Genomic DNA, 18680 nt, shown 5'->3' with positions numbered 1-18680 from the left:
GCAAGAATAAGCTACTTTATACCAGGTTTTAGCCACCTCTGTGTTTCACAACCATATTTCAACATGGTTAAATTTGTAGTAGAGGCAGACCGTAGTTATTCATGTTGGGATTTAGATGGGACACGACTAACAAATAGGACAGGGGATGGGGTCTGGTGAATGCAGCACTGGTGAGAAGTGTCCAGCTTTGGAGACTGAAATACTGTGTATATCCAAATGGGCATTGACAGTGCAAGCGTTCCCCTGTCTACCCACCAAACACACTGCCAAGCTCTGGGATTCTTTGTATTTGAGATAGCACCAAAACAAGGACTGGGAAGTCTAAAAAACCTGGAGTACGCACTTTCAGGCAACAGCTCGGAACAACTCTGAGGTCAAATACCCCCTGAGGTCTCAGTTTCATGATGTAACAACTAAGTGCTGCTCCTATTCAACACTTTTCTTGGACCCGCAGAAAGACGGCCCTATTAGTCCCTCACCAGTGCTCTCTCTGACCTTTCTGGGGATACTCACATCATTGCCATAGGCTTCAGCCGGCAGGGACAACGCATGGGCTGCTGCCATGGCTTCACCGGCTCCCTGCACATGAAACAGAGAAGGCTGCTATTAGAGCCACAACTGGAACCACACAGAGAACTAAAGAAAACGTGGGGCGGGTTTGAGTTGTATTGAAACAAATCAGCACAACCAAATGGCAAATTTATACCCTGAAGGAGTCAAACGAGCATGTCAGGGTGCAGAAGACTGTACAGAATCTGAAGAGTTTATAATTCACAAAGGGTTGTAACATAACAGCAAAGAGCAATTGTACAGGGCATGCACCCCTGAATGTGCAGAGACCCTTTTACTCCTCACTACAAAGAGCAGCTCCCCAAGACCCACACATACATGCAAGGCTAGTCTATGTCCTATGGCTGGGTGACATCACAGAGGGAGGGGGGCAGATGGAGGTACACATTATGCTCTCCTTTCTAGTGCCTGAGGGGTTACAGGACACCGTGGGGCTCAGCCCCAGTTAGACACAATGAAAATTCACCTACAGAGAAAATTTCTGCCTTTGGGAGGCAGCAAACAGGGATGTGATGTAAGGACAGCATCCTAGGACACAACTCCCCTCCAGGTGCTCCTGTGAGGCATCACACCCTCTGTTCTGCCCTTCCAAGGGTTCTATCCCCCCATACTTTGTTTCACCATGATCCCTACTTCCAAGGGCTCTGCAGTCCCTGCAGACCGGCCCCATGCACCCCCAAAACCAGGACTATGTCTCCCTCCTTTCAAGGGCTTCATAATCACCAGGACTGTAAATCCATCCCCAGGGCTTCTCCCTGACTTGGCATACTAACCTTCCCCAACACCACCCTGCCACAAACCACCCCCAAACCTTCCCAACACCACCCCAAACCCCTTCCCCAACACCGCCCTGCCTGGAGCTCGACCCCCCCCCCCCCCAACCTTCCCCCAACACCGCCCCTGCCTGGAGCTCGACCCCCCCCTCAAACCTTCCCCCAACACCGCCCCTGCCTGGAGCTCGACCCCCTCAAACCTTCCCCAACACCGCCCTGCCTGAGCTCGACTCCCAAACCTTCCAACACCGCCTGCCTGGAGCTCGACCCCTCAAACCTTCCCCAACACCGCCCCTGCCTGGAGCTCGACCCTCAAACCTTCCCCAACACGCCCCTGCCTGGAAACCTTCCCCAACACCGCCTGCCTGCTCGACCCCCAAACCTTCCCCAACACCGCCCTGCCTGAGCTCGACCCCCAAACCTTCCCCAACACCGCCCTGCCTGGAGCTCGACCCCCTCAAACCTTCCCCAACACCGCCCCTGCCTGGAGCTCGACCCCCAAACCTTCCCCCAACACCGCCCCTGCCTGGAGCTCGACACCCCAAACCTTCCCCAACACCGCCCCTGCCTGGAGCTCGACCCCCAAACCTTCCCCAACACCGCCCCTGCCTGGAGCTCGACCCCCCAAACCTTCCCCAACACCGCCCCTGCCTGGAGCTCGACCCCAAACCTTCCCCAACACCGCCCCTGCCTGGAGCTCGACCCCCTCAAACCTTCCCAACACCGCCCCTGCCTGGAGCTCGACCCCCCTCAAACCTTCCCAACACCGCCCCTGCCTGGAGCTCGACCCCTCAAACCTTCCCCAACACCGCCCCTGCCTGAGCTCGACCCCCCAAACCTTCCCAACACCGCCCCTGCCTGGAGCTCGACCCCCAAACCTTCCCCAACACCGCCCCTGCCTGGAGCTCGACCCCCCTCAAACCTTCCCCAACACCGCCCCTGCCTGGAGCTCGACCCTCAAACCTTCCCCAACACCGCCTGCCTGGAGCTCGACCCCTCAAACCTTCCCCAACACCGCCTGCCTGAGCTCGACCCCTCAAACCTTCCCCAACACCGCCCCTGCCTGAGCTCGACCCCCAAACCTTCCCCAACACCGCCCTGCCTGGAGCTCGACCCCCCCAAACCTTCCCAACACCGCCCCTGCCTGGAGCTCGACCCCCAAACCTTCCCCAACACCGCCCCTGCCTGGAGCTCGACCCCCTCAAACCTTCCCCAACACCGCCCCTGCCTGGAGCTCGACCCCCTCAAACCTTCCCCAACACCGCCCCTGCCTGAGCTCGACCCCACCTCAAACCTTCCCCAACACCGCCCCTGCCTGGAGCTCGACCCCTCCCAAACCTTCCCCAACACCGCCCCTGCCTGGAGCTCGACCCCTCAAACCTTCCCCAACACCGCCCTGCCTGGAGCTCGACCCCTCAAACCTTCCCCAACACCGCCCTGCCTGGAGCTCGACACCCCAAACCTTCCCCAACACCGCCCCTGCCTGGAGCTCGACCCCCAAACCTTCCCCAACACCGCCCCTGCCTGGAGCTCGACCCCCTCAAACCTTCCCCAACACCGCCCCTGCCTGGAGCTCGACCCCCAAACCTTCCCAACACCGCCCCTGCCTGGAGCTCGACCCCCCAAACCTTCCCCAACACCGCCCCTGCCTGGAGCTCGACCCCCAAACCTTCCCCAACACCGCCCCTGCCTGGAGCTCGACCCCAAACCTTCCCAACACCGCCCCTGCCTGGAGCTCGACCCCCCTCAAACCTTCCCCAACACCGCCCCTGCCTGGAGCTCGACCCCCTCAAACCTTCCCCAACACCGCCCCTGCCTGGAGCTCGACCCCAAACCTTCCCCAACACCGCCCCTGCCTGGAGCTCGACCCCTCAAACCTTCCCCAACACTGCCCCTGCCTGGAGCTCGACCCCCTCAAACCTTCCCCAACACCGCCCCTGCCTGGAGCTCGACCCCAAACCTTCCCCAACACCGCCCCTGCCTGGAGCTCGACCCCTCAAACCTTCCCCAACACCGCCCCTGCCTGGAGCTCGACCCCTCAAACCTTCCCCAACACCGCCCCTGCCTGAGCTCGACCCCAAACCTTCCCCCAACACCGCCCCTGCCTGGTGCTCGAACCCCCCCTCAAAACTTCCCCCAAAACCGCCCCTGCCTGGTGCTCGACCCCCTCAAACCTTCCCCAACACCGCCCCTGCCTGGAGCTCGACCCCCTCAAACCTTCCCCAACACCGCCCTGCCTGAGCTCGACCCCCCAAACCTTCCCCAACACCGCCCCTGCCTGGAGCTCGACCCCCTCAAACCTTCCCCAACACCGCCCCTGCCTGGAGCTCGACCCCCTCAAACCTTCCCCAACACCGCCCCTGCCTGGAGCTCGACCCCTCAAACCTTCCCCAACACCGCCCCTGCCTGGAGCCTGACCCCCTCAAACCTTCCCCCAACACCGCCCCTGCCTGGAGCTCGACCCCCTCAAACCTTCCCCAACACCGCCTGCCTGGAGCTCGACCCCAAACCTTCCCCAACACCGCCCCTGCCTGAGCTCGACCCCCTCAAACCTTCCCCAACACCGCCCCTGCCTGGAGCTCGACCCCTCAAACCTTCCCAACACCGCCCTGCCTGGAGCTCGACCCCCTCAAACCTTCCCCAACACCGCCCCTGCCTGGAGCTCGACCCCCTCAAACCTTCCCCAACACCGCCCCTGCCTGGAGCTCGACCCCCAACCTTCCCCAACACCGCCCCTGCCTGGAGCTCGACCCCGCCCAAACCTTCCCCAACACCGCCCCTGCCTGGAGCTCGACCCCCTCAAACCTTCCCCAACACCACCCTGCCTGGAGCCTGACCCCCCAACCTTTCCCCAACACCGCCCCTGCCTGGAGCTCGACCCCCAACCTTCCCCAACACCGCCCCTGCCTGGAGCTCGACCCCTCAAACCTTCCCCAACACCACCCCTGCCTGGAGCTCGACCCCTCAAACCTTCCCAACACCGCCCCTGCCTGGAGCTCGACCCCCAACCTTCCCCAACACCGCCCCTGCCTGGAGCTCGACACCCCCTCAAACCTTCCCCAACACCGCCCCTGCCTGAGCTCGACCCCCCCAACCTTCCCCAACACCGCCCCTGCCTGGAGCTCGACACCCTCAAACCTTCCCCAACACCGCCCCTGCCTGGAGCTCGACACCCCTCAAACCTTCCCCAACACCGCCCCTGCCTGGAGCTCGACCCCTCCCAAACCTTCCCCCAACACCGCCCCTGCCTGGAGCTCGACACCCCAAACCTTCCCCAACACCGCCCCTGCCTGGAGCTCGACCCCCTCAAACCTCCCCAACACCGCCCCTGTCTGGAGCTCGACCCCCTCAAACCTTCCCCCAACACCGCCCCTTCCTGGAGCTCGACCCCACCCCCCGGAGCTCTGGGACCCACTTTTCCTTACCAGGGCTCCCAGGCCACCCCCAGCAGCGGCCATGCTGCCTGTGACCTCTGACCCTCCATCGTTCCCCTTCCGCCCACAGCGGAAGCTGCCCAGCCAGTGTGGTCACTGAGCATGCGCCCAGCCGCGCTCGGAGAAGTCGAAGCCTTACGGGGAATGGCGCATGCGCAGGAGGGGTGGTGCCTGATGCGCTTCTTGCTGGGCCAATGCCTGCGCGACATCGCGGCGCCCCCTGGCGGCAGCTCCGGGGCATCACAGCCTGGTCCCCTCCACCCTGTCCCTAAGACATCAAGGTCCCAGTGCCGCCAAATCCCAGGAACCTCCCCGCAGGACACCAGGGTCCCTCTCCCACCTGAATAAGAATAATAGCACCCAGCTGGTGGGTAGCATTTTTCAGCAGTCAGGCTGAGAGCACTTCACAAAGGAGGCTGTCCCATTATCCCCATTTTACAGATGGGGAAACTGAGACAAAGGGCTGAGAATTGACTTGCCCAAAGTTACCCAGCCTCAGAGGCTGGTCGAGAACTTGGCTCTCTTAAATCCTAAGCCAGTGCACTAGCCACAGCACCTCTTCAAACCTAGTTTGTTTTCTATCCCAATACTTCTGATCCCCAAACGCTGGCCTGTACCAGGTGGGCTACACCTGACTCTCAATACCTGCAATTGTATTAATTGCAATGACTTCCTTTTAATTGCAAAAGGAGATCATGCATCCGTGAGCTGGGCTCTCTCATACAGAGATACCGGTAAACTACAAAGCCAGTATTTCTTCCCTAATGTGGCTGGGCCTTTTGCAAATTACAGAGCCATATGCTGTCAAAATTAAGGCCCAAATTCCACAAGCTTCTCAAATTTTTATGGGCAAAGAATATTCCCTTGTGTTCCCCTCTGCTGCCGAGAACTAACCAAAAGGAAGCATAGCAAAGGCTCCCAACAGCAGTGCTTAATTTGTGCCAGGACATGCCAAGCCCCAGCACCTCTAAAGCTTGGCAGTCCGCAGCCCTGGCACCTCTAAAGCTCAGGGCTGCCCAGAGGGGGGGGGGCAAGTGGGGCAATTTGGCCCAGGACCCAGGCCCCGCAGGGGCCCCCACGAGAGTTTTTCAGGGCCCCTGGAACGGGGTCCTTCACTCACTCCGGGGGCCCTGGAAAACTCTTGCAGGGCCCAGGCCCCGGAAAACTCTCACGGGGCCCAGGCCCCCGGAGCTTCTTCCACTCCGGGTCTTTGGTGGCAGGCGGTCCTTCTGCCCCAGGGCGGAAGGACCCCCGGCCGCCGAATTACCGCCGAAGACCCAGCACTTCGGCGGCGGGGGGCCCCCACTTCGGTGGTAATTCGGCGGTGGGGGACCCCCGCCGCGGGTCTTTGGGGCACTTCGGCGGTGGGTCCCGGAGTGGAAGGACCCCCCGCCGCTGAATTGCCGCCAAAGCAGGGGCCCCCCGCCGCCGAAGACCCCAGACCCCCTGAATCCTCTGGGCGGCCCTGCTAAATCTTGGCAGTCCACAGCCCCGGCACCTCTAAAGCTCGGCAGTTCGGAGCCCCGGCACCTCTAAAGCTTAGCAGTTCGGAGCCCCGGCACCACGGCTTGCTGCGTCAGTTATAAAAGTAAAAAAAGCTTGCTTGAGCCCCAGCAGCTATTTCATTACAAATTAAGCACTGCCCAACAGACATTGTTTTTGTGGGACCTACAAAAATCAAGTATGTCATAATTCCCATGCTATCTCTGTAACCACACTATACAAAGCTATGCTGGTTCTGTGCAAGCAATTCCCATACCAAACCCTATTCCTAGGCAGGGTGATGACCATATGTCCTGTTTTGGCTGGGACAGTCCTCTTTTTAAGCCCTGTTCTGGGCGTCCCCGATAGGGGGGCATGGAAGAACATTCAGGGGGGGTCTTGGGTGAGCGGCGTCATGGTGGGGTCCCCTGGGGCCAGCCCTGTGCAGGGGGTGGAGGGAGAAGTGAGTTATCTTAAGTGCCTATACACAAATGAAAGAAGCCTGGGAAACAAGCAGGGAGAACTACAAGTCCTGGCACAGTCAAGGAACTATGATGCGATTGGAATAACAGAGACTTGGTGGGATAACTCACCTGACTGGAGTACTGTCATGGATGGATATAAACTGTTCAGGAAGGACAGGCAGGGCAGAAAAGGTGGGGGAGTTGCATTGTGTGTAAGAGAGGAGTATGACGACTGCTCAGAGCTCCAGTATGAAACTGCAGAAAAACCTGAGAGTCTCTAGATTAAGTTTAGAAATGTGAGCAACAAGAGTGATGTTGTAGTGGGAGTCTGCTTTAGACCACCAGACCAGGGGGATGAGGTAGACGAGGCTTTCTTCCGGCAACTAGCAGAAGTTACTAGATCGCAGGCCCTGGTTCTCATGGGAGACTTTAATCACCCTGATATCTGCTGGGAGAGCAATACAGCGGTGCAGAGACAATCCAGGAAGTTTTTGGAAAGTGTAGGGGACAATTTCCTGGTGCAAGTGCTGGAGGAACCAACTAGGGGCAGAGCTCTTTTGACCTGCTGCTCACAAACCAGGAAGAATTAGTAGGGGAAGCAAAAGTGGATGGGAACCTGGGAGGCAGTGACCATGAGATGGTCGAGTTCAGGATCCTGACACAAGGAAGAAAGGAGAGCAGCAGAATATGGACCCTGGATTTCAGAAAAGCAGACTTTGACTCCTTCAGGGAACTGATGGGCAGGATCCCCTGGGAGAATAACATGAGGGGGAAAGGAGTCCAGGAGAGCTGGCTGTATTTTAAAGACTCCTTATTAAGGTTGCAGGAACAAACCATCCCAACGTGCAGAAAGAATAGTAAATATGGCAGTTTGGCTTAACAGTGAAATCCTTGCTGATCTTAAATGCAAAAAAGAAGCTTACAAAAAGTGGAAGATTGGACAAATGACCAGGGAGGAGTAAAAAATATTGCTCAGGCATGCAGGAGTGAAATCAGGAAGGCCAAATGACACTTGGAGTTGCAGCTAGCAAGAGATGTTAAGAGTAACAAGAAGGGTTTCTTCAGGTATGTTAGCAACAAGAAGAAAGTCAAGGAAAGTGTGGGCCCCTTACTGAATGGGAGAAGCAACCTAGTGACAGAGGATGTGGAAAAAGCTAATGTACTCAATGCTTTTTTTGCCTCTGTCTTCACGAACAAGGTAAGCTCCCAGACTGCTGCACTGGGGAGCACAGCATGGGGAGGAGGTGACCATCCCTCTGTGGAGAAAGAAGTGGTTCAGGACTATTTAGAAAAACTGGACGAGCACAAGTCCATGGGGCTGGATGCACTACATCCAACGGTGCTAAAGCAGTTGGCAGATGTGATTGCAGAGCCATTGGTCATTATCTCTGAAAACTCTTGGCGATCGGGGGAGGTCCCAGATGACTGGAAAAAGGCTACTGTAGTGCCCATCTTTAAAAAAGGGAAGAAGGAGGATCCGGGGAACTACAGGCCAGTCAGCCTTACCTCAGTCCCTGGAAAAATCATGGAGCAGGTCCTCAAGGAATCAATTCTGAAGCACTTAGAGGAGAGGAAAGTGATCAGGAACAGTCAGCATGGATTCACCAAGGGCAGGTCATGCCTGACCAACCTGATTGCCTTCTATGACGAGATAGCTGGTTCTGTGGATGAGGGGAAAGCAGTGGACATGTTATTCCTTGATTTTAGCAAAGCTTTTGATACCGTCTCCCACAGTATTCTTGCTGGCAAGTTAAAGAAGTATGGGCTGGATGAATGGACTATAAGCAGGGGGTTGGACTAGATGACCTCCTGAGGTCCCTTCCAACCCTGACATTCAATGATTCTATGATAAGGGAGTGGGGAGTCCCTCAGGCCAGCCAGTCACATTTCACTTGGGGAAATACGGTCACCCTGTTCCTAGGGCTTTGCTCAGATCAGAAGTGTAGCTCCCATCAGGCGCTGTTTTGACCAAACTCTTGGACACAGCATCTGGTGAGGTTTTTTAATTAAATAAAATTGCCCTAAATACAGTCAGCCACATGCTTAAGGAAATAAAAATCGGTGACAGGTCCATGCGCAGAGCAAAGCCAGCAAGGGAGCGAACTGTTATTTTCCAGCTTCCAAGCAGGTTGACAAATAGTAGAAACTAACAGGAAAAACAGTCACACAACAGGATCCTTTTATAAACAATTATTATTATTCCTATGTGTTGTTTGGTGCCACTCAATAAAAATAAAAACAGCCCCTGACTCAGTGACCTTACAGTCTCATTTGTATTATTGTCACCTGTTACTTGTTTTACAGTGGGGCTTAGGGGCTCCAACCCAGATCATTATGCTTGCGGCTGTATAAATGCTTTGTATGAAACAGTTCCTGCCCTGAAGAGCTCAGACTCTAAATAAACAAGACAGGCAACTGGTAGGAGAGACAAAAAGTGACTTACCTAAGCTCACACAGCACCAGAGTCAGGATTAGAACTCAAGTCTTCTAGTCCAACATCATAACTACTAGACTACAAAGATCACAACAGTACAAACAGCCTAGAGTCCCTCTGACTATCTGCATATCAGATTCTGGGCTCATGTTCTAAATGAGGAAAGAACAGATTTACTGGCCTGGAACTTGCAAACTTCTCCACACAAACAGACTCTTGCTCACATGAAGATCAGCTTACAGGGCTGAGGCCTTGATTGATTTTTATAAATTCCCTTCTTGTGGGAGACCTGGGATTTTGATCAGTGGGTTTCTTTCACTCATTAGTATCTGTAACGCATTTGCAACATGAAAAGTGCTGTAGATGTGCTAGATGCTAATGATCAAGATTTGATTTCCACGGTTGCATTCTGCCAGGGTGAGTTTGTGGAACTGTCTCTCTTTGGAGAGGGCTGTTCCTCCTTAAGGCCACATTTCAGCTTCTAGCAACAAGACTGAGGCTGATTGGGTGAAGTATTGACCCCACTCACCTGATCTGACTTTATAAGTGGCTTGAGGCAGGAGGAGGACTCTGTTTGCAGGGGGTGCTAGTGCCAGTCCCTTTAGCAGACTATTTTAAGTTGTGTGAGTGAGGTGAGTTATCAAATACAAGTTAACAAACACTTATTTTTCCTTTAAAGCTTCCTCTTGCAGTTAGCAAGGTCTGTGTCCTTGGGAGAGATGTAATCTGAGTGTACTGTACTGTGTGTCCTAAATGTCTCCTGGAAGGCAGAGATTTGCTGCCCTCTTATGTGTGGCTAGTGCTAAGAAAGTAGTGGTAGGATTGCAGTAGGCGCTCAAAGGGATTAGGCTCAAAACACCATTGATGGCCGGGGGATTTGGACTTGAAAACTGCAGCTGTGCTGTTTGGAGAGGGTACCCCCCTAGGAATAACCAGGGACACAACAGTGAGGCTGTGAAACTGTAACTTGCCCTATCTTGCCAGTGCTGGGGAAAAACAGGGCTCTGATTTCATTGGACCAGCAGAGCAACTCCCTCTTAGCAAGCAATGAAAGAGCAGAGTATCTTGCTGTATCATAGTGGTTGTGATCAATGCTGGCCAGGGTGAGCAGTCTTGTTGAAGTCAATCACAATGCTCTTGATGGTCAGGATCTGACTTCTAAGGCTACTGAGCACCCTCCACTCTGTTTGAAAGCCACTGGCGCTAGAGTTGCTTGGCACCACTTACAATCAGACCCTAAGTGTTTGGGATTGGGGCCCTTTGTTGCTCTTGTTTTACTCAGTTAATAAACAATGGCTACTACAGTTTGGAGTGATCTTGCTTCAAGGAATTGCTGGTGCCCCTGCTAAACTCCAATGTGTTTAAGTGTCCAGTTCTGGTGTTAAAAAGATGCATATAGAGATTTTGCTCAGTTAATAAATTCACTAGAAATGACCTGGGTGTAATGATGCTCATTCTATAATGTGGTAGAGTGATCCTGTTATAGAGTGATCTGATGACTCTGTCCATGTATTCTATCTCGCTAAACAAAAGTTCACTTTTACAAGGAGTGGTTTTGTTTCTGATAGTTACCTGGCAAGGATCTGTAAACTTGTTTTAACTTCCAAAATAAATGGAGGGGGAGGGGCTCTTGGAAAAACTAGAAATAGTGCAGAAAAGCACCAGACAGATTTGAGGGCTGGAAAATGTCTCTCCTTGTGCTCTTTGAGTCTCTCAATCTCTTTAGTTTACCAAAAAGAAGATTGAGTGGTAACTTGATTAGCATTTAAGTAGCTTCATACGGAGAAAATACTAGGTCCTCGGAGTCTGTAATACTGTGGAGAAAGGTATAACAGGAGCCAATGGCTGGAAGCTGAAGCCAGAAAAATTCCAGTTGGAAACAAGGCCCAAATGAACAGTGAGGGTGTTAACTATTGGAAAAAAACTGTGATGGGAATGGTGGATTCTTCAGATCCAAACGGAGTTTAGTTAAACCCAAATTATTGGGTTCAATACTGGAGTAGTTGGGTGAAAACTTAATGGCCTGTAAGATACAGGGGGTCAGACTGAAAGATCTAATGCTTCTTTCTGGCCTAAACTCTGTGGAAAACTTAAATCCTATATCAGTGGGGCTGTTGTGAAGTTTTCTAGCTTAGTAAAGACTCCACTCTAAGTAACGTCTTCTTCCTTCCCAGGAAAGTAAATCCTAGGAACCATGGCTCTTAACAGTAGTGCCAACAGCAACAGTAAATCTGAGAAGCCACTGTCTCTAATCTGGGGTAAGAACCTGTCTCTCATGACTGTTTCTGGGGATATAATTTCTCTGTATACTGTGACTAAGAGCCATGAATGCAGCTGAAACAAGTTTCCATTGACTTGTCATCCCTCCCATCTGCTTGTTTGTCTGTCCACCTGTTGCATCTTGTTGTCTAAACCAGTGGTTCTCAACCAGGGCTACCCGCAGGTCTTCCGGGGGTACATGAACTCATGTAGATATTTGCCTGGTTTCGCAGCAGGCTACGTAGAAAGCCCTAGCAAAGTCCGTACAAACTAAAATATCATCCAGACAATGACTTTATACTGCTCTATATACTATACACTGAAATGTAAGTACAACAGTTATATTCCAATCAATTTGTTGAATTCTATGGTAAAAATGAGGTCAGCAATTTCTCAGTACTCGTGTCCTGTAACACTTTTATTTTATTGCATTTGATTTTGTAAGCAAGTAGTTTTTAAGTGAGATGAAACTTAGGGGTAGGCAAGACAAATCAAATGCCTAAAAGGGGTACGGAAGGCTGGAAAGGTTGAGAACCGTACAAACACAGGAGGGCAGGGAGGACCATATGTCTTCCTGTCCAGTGCCTAGCACAACAGGGCCTCAACCTGACTATGGCCTCTGTACTACTGCAATATAAGCTGTAATAACTAGGTGGCTTCGGGCTACTTCAGGAAGTGTCTTGCAAGGCTCCCCTGACAATCACAGCCCTCAGCTGAAATGAAACCACTCTTCCAAGGGGCAGAGAGGCTCGGCCTCTCGGTGACAAACCAAATAACTGGAACCCTTGAGAACCCACGCTCCAGTGGTAGGTATCTGGAGAGCGCTCTCATGTAGAGGTGAGGATGTGCCTAGGTTGTCTGACAGCCGTCTGCCTGAAAATCATCTCAGTACAGTCTCCTCTTTAGTCTATCTCTGAGTTGAGCAGTCAAATTACTTTGTACCTCTTTAAACTGCCACCCGATTCTTCTTCTCTCCCTAATCTCTTAGGAAGTGAACTCTTCCCCTATGTCTTAAGCATCTCTTGGCTCCCGTTGATCAACAGCTGTGGCGGCTCCATGGGACAATGTTTTGGCTCTAATAACAACCTGCCTGACAGGTGCAGGAAGCAGAGAGGAGCTTTGGGGAGCCAAACTGCTGCCTCTAGTTGGGGGGCAATTATGTATTGGTGGCTTCTCTGATGTCTCTTCTCCTACCACCCCCCCTTACCAAAAAGGAGGTGTGGTGGAAGCACCATCTCTGACACTTAGGCCTAGACGTCACTCAGCAGAGAATGGGGCGGGCGGTGGGCTGAGCTGACCTGACTGGGCTTCTGCCTCACCCACAGGATGTGAACTAAACCATGAGAAACAAACCTATACATTCAAGATCCCAGATGAGTGGAAGTATGAGCAGCAGCTGGCCCTGCGGACAGTGAGTACCTGGCCTATCCTTGCCCGTAGAGGGTTATCGGGCAGGGCGTGGGCATTGGTGGGCAGCTAAGCACAGGCTGGCCTTGGAAGCTAATATAAGGACATGGAGAAGAAGAGAAGACCCCTAATCTAGGTACCATGATGTTCAAATATGACCATTCCCACTGCTGGAACCATCTGGCATACAGACCTTGCAGGGAGAGAAGAGAATGGCCTCATTATTCCCTTGCCTGGGGCCATGCACTCATTCATGCTTGTTGACACTACTGGCTTTAGGGTACCTGTAACATGGCTCTCTGCATGGCAGTTCAAAGAGCACTACCACCAGACCAGCCTGCCCAAGTCCATTCAGTACAACCATTTCCTGCAAGGCTGGCCTGCTCCAGCCATAGAAGGGAGGTGCATGTTTTGCAGAGGAGTATCTATGCTCCGTGTTCCACTGTCTGCTCCTGTGCTCATGTCCACAAGGGCTGCCATGGAAGAACAACCTGTGTGGGGTGATAGGCCCTAATTCTCCCACCCCTGATCTCTGCCAGGGTAAATGGCTGCCCTGATCAGTCAGTCGAGGAAGCCCACTCGCCCTTGGGACTGGCAGAAAGTGTGGTGGAGCTCTAATGAGCAGTGGCAGGGTCTTCCTTATTGGCTTATAGGCTTTAGTAGGGTTGCTACCTCTGAGGCACAAAATACCAAGACCTTTCCTGAACCCATAAAACGGGACAGCTGGCAGTGTGTATAGAGCACCCTCCCAGTGACCTCAAAGGGATGGTCCTGAGAACCTGGATGGGACCAACCCTAGGCTAGGGCCCTATAGACTTGTCTGGAACCCTCCTTCCCAGGCCTGAAGTTTGGCGGGGGAGGGGGGGGAAGTCTAGAGTTGGTGCCTTCACAGATGTTGCTGGAGTTCTGCCACTAAAGGGGTACTGATGACTCATGTTTTCACCCAAAGATCTGCCTAGGAGAAAAAGCCAAAGATGAGTTCAATGTTGTGGAGATTGTACCCTCTGAGGACAGCCACGATACCACGCCTGTGCCCCTAGCAACTCTGAAACCTTCAGTGCTGCCAATGGTGAGTGCCAGCTCATCAGTCTCTTAAAGGACTCTGGTGGGGGGACAATGACACTGAACTGGGGTTAGCTCAGATCAAGCATAAAGTCCAACCAGAGATGGGCCTGAACAAAAACACAAGATCTGAATGGCTTGTGAGCAGAACTCTGTAGTTTGGCTCAGCTCACTAGAAAAGGCCAGACTTGGAGCAAACCCGAATGCAAAGGGAATAGCAAAGGGAAGCTTGATGTGGCAACAGCCCCTTAGGGAGGGGAAAATGCATGAGCTGAAGGCTGAGTGCACCCACCCAGCCTTCAGCTCCTGGCAAAATAAGCATGCCTTCATTTTCCTTTTCCTCCTAAAGACTTGCTCTAGGATCCTGTCAGGCCTCGGCGCACACCTGCTTTCCAGCTATAGCTTCTAATTGAGTACGCAGCATAACCTGTTATCAATCAGACACTGCTGCTTCACCGCTGCCCAGTGAGGCAGCAATGCATGCATGGCTCTTCCAGCTAACAGCCCTTCTAGGCAGTTCAGTCCTTGCCCTGAAGAGCTTACAAAGACCATCACTGGGGAGATGGGTAGCTTACCCAACAGGCCAGGACACTGAAAATCCAGCACTGATAATGCTCAGCTGTGCATAAACCAACTTCTGTGTTGTCTCTAAATTAACTAGCTCTAGACTCTCGTAGGAGGGAAATGCATGGGGGAACCTCCTTCCAGGCTCTGGCATTTGTCTGTCGGCAGTGCAGGAGGATGTGGGGGAAAGATGAAGGCCCAAATAACCTGTGACATTAATCTCTTCCAGGCCACCATGGTAGGGGTTGAGCTGACTCCTCCTGTCACCTTCAGGTTGAGAGCTGGCTCTGGCCCAGTCTACATCACTGGACAACACGTTACATGTAAGCGAACGGAGCGAGGTGGGAAGAGGGGATCTGCGCCCAAGTCAACCCTGGTGTAAATGTAATGCAATGCCCATTGGCTCCAATGGGAGCTGCATTTGCTGGATCTACTCTGTCCCCTAGAGGATGTCCAAGACCTACCCAAGTGTCAGCACCTTAGGAATTCAATGACTTTCCACCATCTCCAGGCACAGGAAGGCCACAATCTCGGCACAACATCCCACTGTCAGAGCAGGGGCACTGCATGCCTCTTAACTGCAGGTTCTCTTCCCTACCCTTTCCTCCAGGCAGGATGGCTGGCAGGTGTGCTCTGGGGATAGTGGCTAGTTCTAAAGACTCCCACTCCTACCAAGGAGCCACTAACCTCAGCAACACATCCAGGTAACCTGAGCTGTGCTGCAGCCTAAGTTCTCAATGGGGCCAAACTTGGCTCAAGTTAGCATCTCTTTGGAATGAGGAGTGTCTCTGCCATAACTAACTGCAGCTCGTCGGGCTTGCTCTAATCAGGGCCCAGAATAAAACCAAGTGTGTAAGTCCCCGATATGGGCAGCAGGTCACTGACAGGCTCCAGCATGTCTAGCCACTCTAAGGGTGCATGAACAGCTCTGAGCCAAGGCTGCTCTGCTTTACAGTGGTACCGGATCTCTCCTGGGATGATGATGATGAGGAGGAGGACGAGGAGGAGGAGGAGGAAGAGAAGGAGGTGGCTGAGGAAGAAGAATCTCAGGAGGATTCTCTTCCCAAAGCCATCAAGCATCCAGCTTCCAACAAGCGGGGTAGCATTGCCAAGGTACTGCGAGAACTGTCAAGCAAGGAGCACCCACTGCCAGTCGCATGTCCCAATTCCTCCCACGGCAGCACCACTAATTCCCTGGTGTACCTGCTGGTTCTGAATCTGTCCCCGGGTATGGAGGTGACTAGTGAGAGTAGAGTGAACTAGCTATCTAGTCTCCTGGGCCTTGCAGAATCTTGCTGGCTCACCCAATGAACCCGGAGAAGCGGCTGATATTCTGCTGGAGGTGATCTCTCCAGCATGAGACTCCTGAGTGCTTGTGACCACTGAAGACTGTATTCCTGTCCCCAAGAGTCCTGAGGGTAACGAGTGTCTTGGCTAAATTCCAGTGTAGCTAACTGTATGTAATGTTCTGCTCCCTAACCTCTCCTTCCCCGCACCCCGCTCCACTGTCAAATGAACACCGCATCCTCCAATGTACAGTATTGCTAAGGGTTTAACAGCTATGCTCCAGCCCAGAGGTGTCTGCTTTTCGGTGGTGGGCATAGAGCTCCCAAGTCACTGCTATCTCTGGAATGTATTCTATGGTGCTTCGACCCCTCTCTTCACTGGGGAAAGTCCCACATGGACAGACAGTTCTCTTGCTGCTACAGCTGATCTATGCCTGTGCAATAACCCATTTTCCTGCTGTAGGGACAAGCTACACAATTCTTCCTACTTTGGAGAATTATGCTCAGGCAGTTCCAAAAAATGCCCTCTCCCGACCCGTGACTTAGAACTTGTGCTAGCCTTGTCAAATCTAACTCAAGCTTTCTTCTTCCCAGAAGAAGAAGATGGAGAAAGAGGAAGAGAAGTGAGTATAATCAATGGTGCGGTGCAGGGGAGTCAAACAGTCTCGATAGCACCCTCTAGATGAGATGGTGGGAATACTGCCTGACCGATCTCTGGCACAGGTGGAAGCTAAGGATCTCATGGCAAGAGGGGACTAGAATTCCATAGGCCAGGAAATACACAGTGACATTGACATTTGGGGGAGGGATAGCTCAGTGGTTTGAGCATTGGCCTGCTAAACCCAGGGTTGTGAGTTCAATTCTTGAGGGGGGCCATTTAGGGATTTGGGGCAAAAATCTGTCTGGGGATTGGTCCTGCTTTGAGCAGGGGGTTGGACTAGATGACCTCCTGAAGTCCCTTCTAACCCTGACATTCTATGATTCCATACTAACCTCCAGGTCTATCGGAGATAACAGCCTTTTGGCTAGTGCTGCGCTGGTGCCTAACTCTGGGAAAGAGCAAAGGGATAACTGTCCTGTGAATTGCTGAGGGAAATCCCAGAGGAACGCTGGCATGCCCTTATCCCCATCACATCTGCCCAAAGCCACCAATTAGGTTTAAGTAACTTCATGCTAAAAACCTAAACACTAACAGCTGGATTGACCCAAGGAGAGGCGCAAGCTCAGTACCTGTCGTTAGATCTGAACGTATGGCATGAGTTTTCAGGAGTGAATCTAATCTCAACACTTCTCTTCCCTTCTCTTCCGAGCAGCAGTGTTCCTTCTGATGATGATGTCATTCCCAGCAAGGTAAGACGCCAAGCAGTGATCTCTGTGCCCCTTGGGACGGACTGAGGGAGAAACATGAATCGCATTCATGCTGGCTTGAGAAACGTGGAAGTCTCTTCTGAAGCAAACATGGCTTTTAAAGCTGTCCCTCTGTTCCGCATGGGGCTCGTGTTTCCATTTAATCTGTGGCTGCTTTATCTCTGCTTCACTGTCTCTAGAGCTGAATGACTAGTACTAGTCAAAGGTAAAAAGACACTCTGCAAATGACTCATCTATCTAAATCACTTGCTGAAAAAATGAGTACCAGATATTCTAGCAGCTGGTGGGTGTCTGTCACATGCCACTATCTGCTTCTAATTAGCTCACAACCCCTGAAATAGGGCAGACAGTCAAACATGAAAACACCACCCTGACAGGAAAAATAACCAACAGGCATATGGATAACTAAACCTGGGCTTAGATCTGCACGCTCGTGAATTGGGCTCTTGCTGTCTAGTTCTAATGTCTAATCACTTTCCATGTGCTGTTGTGGGAGCAGTGCAGAGCCGCTCTGCATTAACATCTTGGCCTAGCGAGTGGGGCCATTGAATGTGAGGGTGCCTAGCCGCTGGCCCGTGCTACTCTAAAGCCATAGCCTCGCTTTGCTCCCTTTGCAGGGAAGAGGAGCTGGCAGAGGGAGAAAGCCAGCAGTGAAGAAATAGACTGATCTGCAGCGAGGTATCTACAAGGTAAGGCTGTTCTGCAAACCATAGGCTGGCTGAGTAGAGCAAGCCACCAAGATGAGGCCTTGCCAAGGAGATGAGCTGATGGCTGTATTGTCATGGAGGGACCAATATTGTGTCCCAAGTTCCCCATGCATGCAGCAGCTAGGGAAACCATAACTGTCTGGCCACTCCGTTGTCCTCCCTTGGGCAAATGCTGGATGCACCATGCTATATCTAGTGGTACTGTGTGGGGAAAATGGCTAATCAAATGCCACCTAATTGGGGAAGGGTATTTAAGGAGAGGACTAAGGATTATAATACAATGGGATAATCCACAAAGTAGAATCCTTCAGGCAGGAAGCTACTGGCATAGTATCCAGCTGCCAGCAAAATGGTCTAGCAGCCTATGCATGGAGCTTAGAGGTAGGAATCCCAGGTTCTGACTTACTGTGTCGTTCGCTGGTCTGAAGCTATACAAATGCTCATACTGTGCACTGGCTCTAAACCAACTGGAATCCATCTGTGGGGCAAGGTACCTTTGTGGGAGGTACAAACTAGTGTCTTGTCTCTGGAGAAGTGCTCCAGGACTCTGCCCTTATACCATGTGAAAATCTGACTGGTTTCCCCTTGCCTTCTAGGGCCTGGTACAGAAGAGACCAGAGAGATTTTTGTGCTGTTTTCTGTAAATGTCTTTAGAAACAATAAAGGGCCTTTTATTTTGCACCCTGGGTTTCACTTGCTCCTTAAGCCTGGAAGAGGGTGGGGCACCTCTGGACAGAGCAAGTGACTCCAAGGAGCCAAAGCCAAAATTTCAGGATGGACTCAGGCCCCACAACTAGGGTCAGATTTTTTTTTTCCTTCAGCTTCAAATTCTAGCCATAATCTAGTCTTGGCTGCACACCTTAGACCAGT

The 18680-nt window shown here is 52.4% G+C and overlaps 2 protein-coding genes across 4 annotated transcripts in view; one reads left to right on the top strand and one right to left on the bottom strand.

Annotated features, from left to right (window-relative positions):
• Positions 1 to 18680, bottom strand: part of PBDC1 (polysaccharide biosynthesis domain containing 1) — a 53682-nt gene that overhangs the window by 3517 nt on the left and 31485 nt on the right. The window contains exons 1-2 of one of the 2 annotated variants that reach the window (XM_039522585.1): positions 4769 to 4880; positions 514 to 579 (exon numbers count right to left, since the gene is read on the bottom strand). In XM_039522585.1, coding sequence (XP_039378519.1) covers positions 514 to 579; positions 4769 to 4801 — 99 coding nt within the window. In that variant the 5' untranslated portion in view covers positions 4802 to 4880. Of the gene's footprint in view, positions 1 to 513; positions 580 to 4768; positions 4881 to 18680 lie in introns of those variants that run through there. The other variant, XM_039522586.1, reaches the window with a different exon arrangement.
• On the top strand, positions 9678 to 18491 carry NPM2 (nucleophosmin/nucleoplasmin 2). 2 transcript variants are annotated; one of them, XM_039522583.1, is made up of 10 exons: positions 9678 to 9789; positions 11332 to 11415; positions 12742 to 12827; positions 13773 to 13892; positions 14679 to 14772; positions 15405 to 15562; positions 16333 to 16358; positions 17049 to 17085; positions 17721 to 17792; positions 18407 to 18491. In XM_039522583.1, the coding sequence occupies exons 2-9, from the start codon at positions 11352 to 11354 to the stop codon at positions 17763 to 17765; spliced, it is 630 nt and encodes a 209-aa protein (XP_039378517.1). In that variant the 5' UTR covers positions 9678 to 9789; positions 11332 to 11351; the 3' UTR covers positions 17766 to 17792; positions 18407 to 18491. The 2 variants fall into 2 exon arrangements, with proteins under 2 accessions (XP_039378517.1, XP_039378516.1); XM_039522582.1 differs by having other exon boundaries at positions 9682 to 9789; positions 16330 to 16358.

Source organism: Mauremys reevesii, linkage group 2 (assembly GCF_016161935.1).
Source record: "Mauremys reevesii isolate NIE-2019 linkage group 2, ASM1616193v1, whole genome shotgun sequence".
NCBI classification, from domain to species: Eukaryota; Metazoa; Chordata; order Testudines; family Geoemydidae; genus Mauremys; species Mauremys reevesii.
This window is presented reverse-complemented; position numbering and strand designations above follow the sequence as displayed.

What these genes read in the sequence shown, in the direction of transcription:
- NPM2 (XM_039522582.1), top strand. Translation starts at nt 11,352, where the DNA reads ATGGCTCTTAACAGTAGTGCCAACAGCAACAGTAAATCTGAGAAGCCA. An exon ending in AACCTTCAGTGCTGCCAATG is followed by an intron (nt 13,893 to 14,678) that starts GTGAGTGCCAGC and finishes AATCTCTTCCAG; the next exon opens with GCCACCATGGTAGGGGTTGA. An exon ending in ATGATGTCATTCCCAGCAAG is followed by an intron (nt 17,086 to 17,720) that starts GTAAGACGCCAA and finishes CTCCCTTTGCAG; the next exon opens with GGAAGAGGAGCTGGCAGAGG.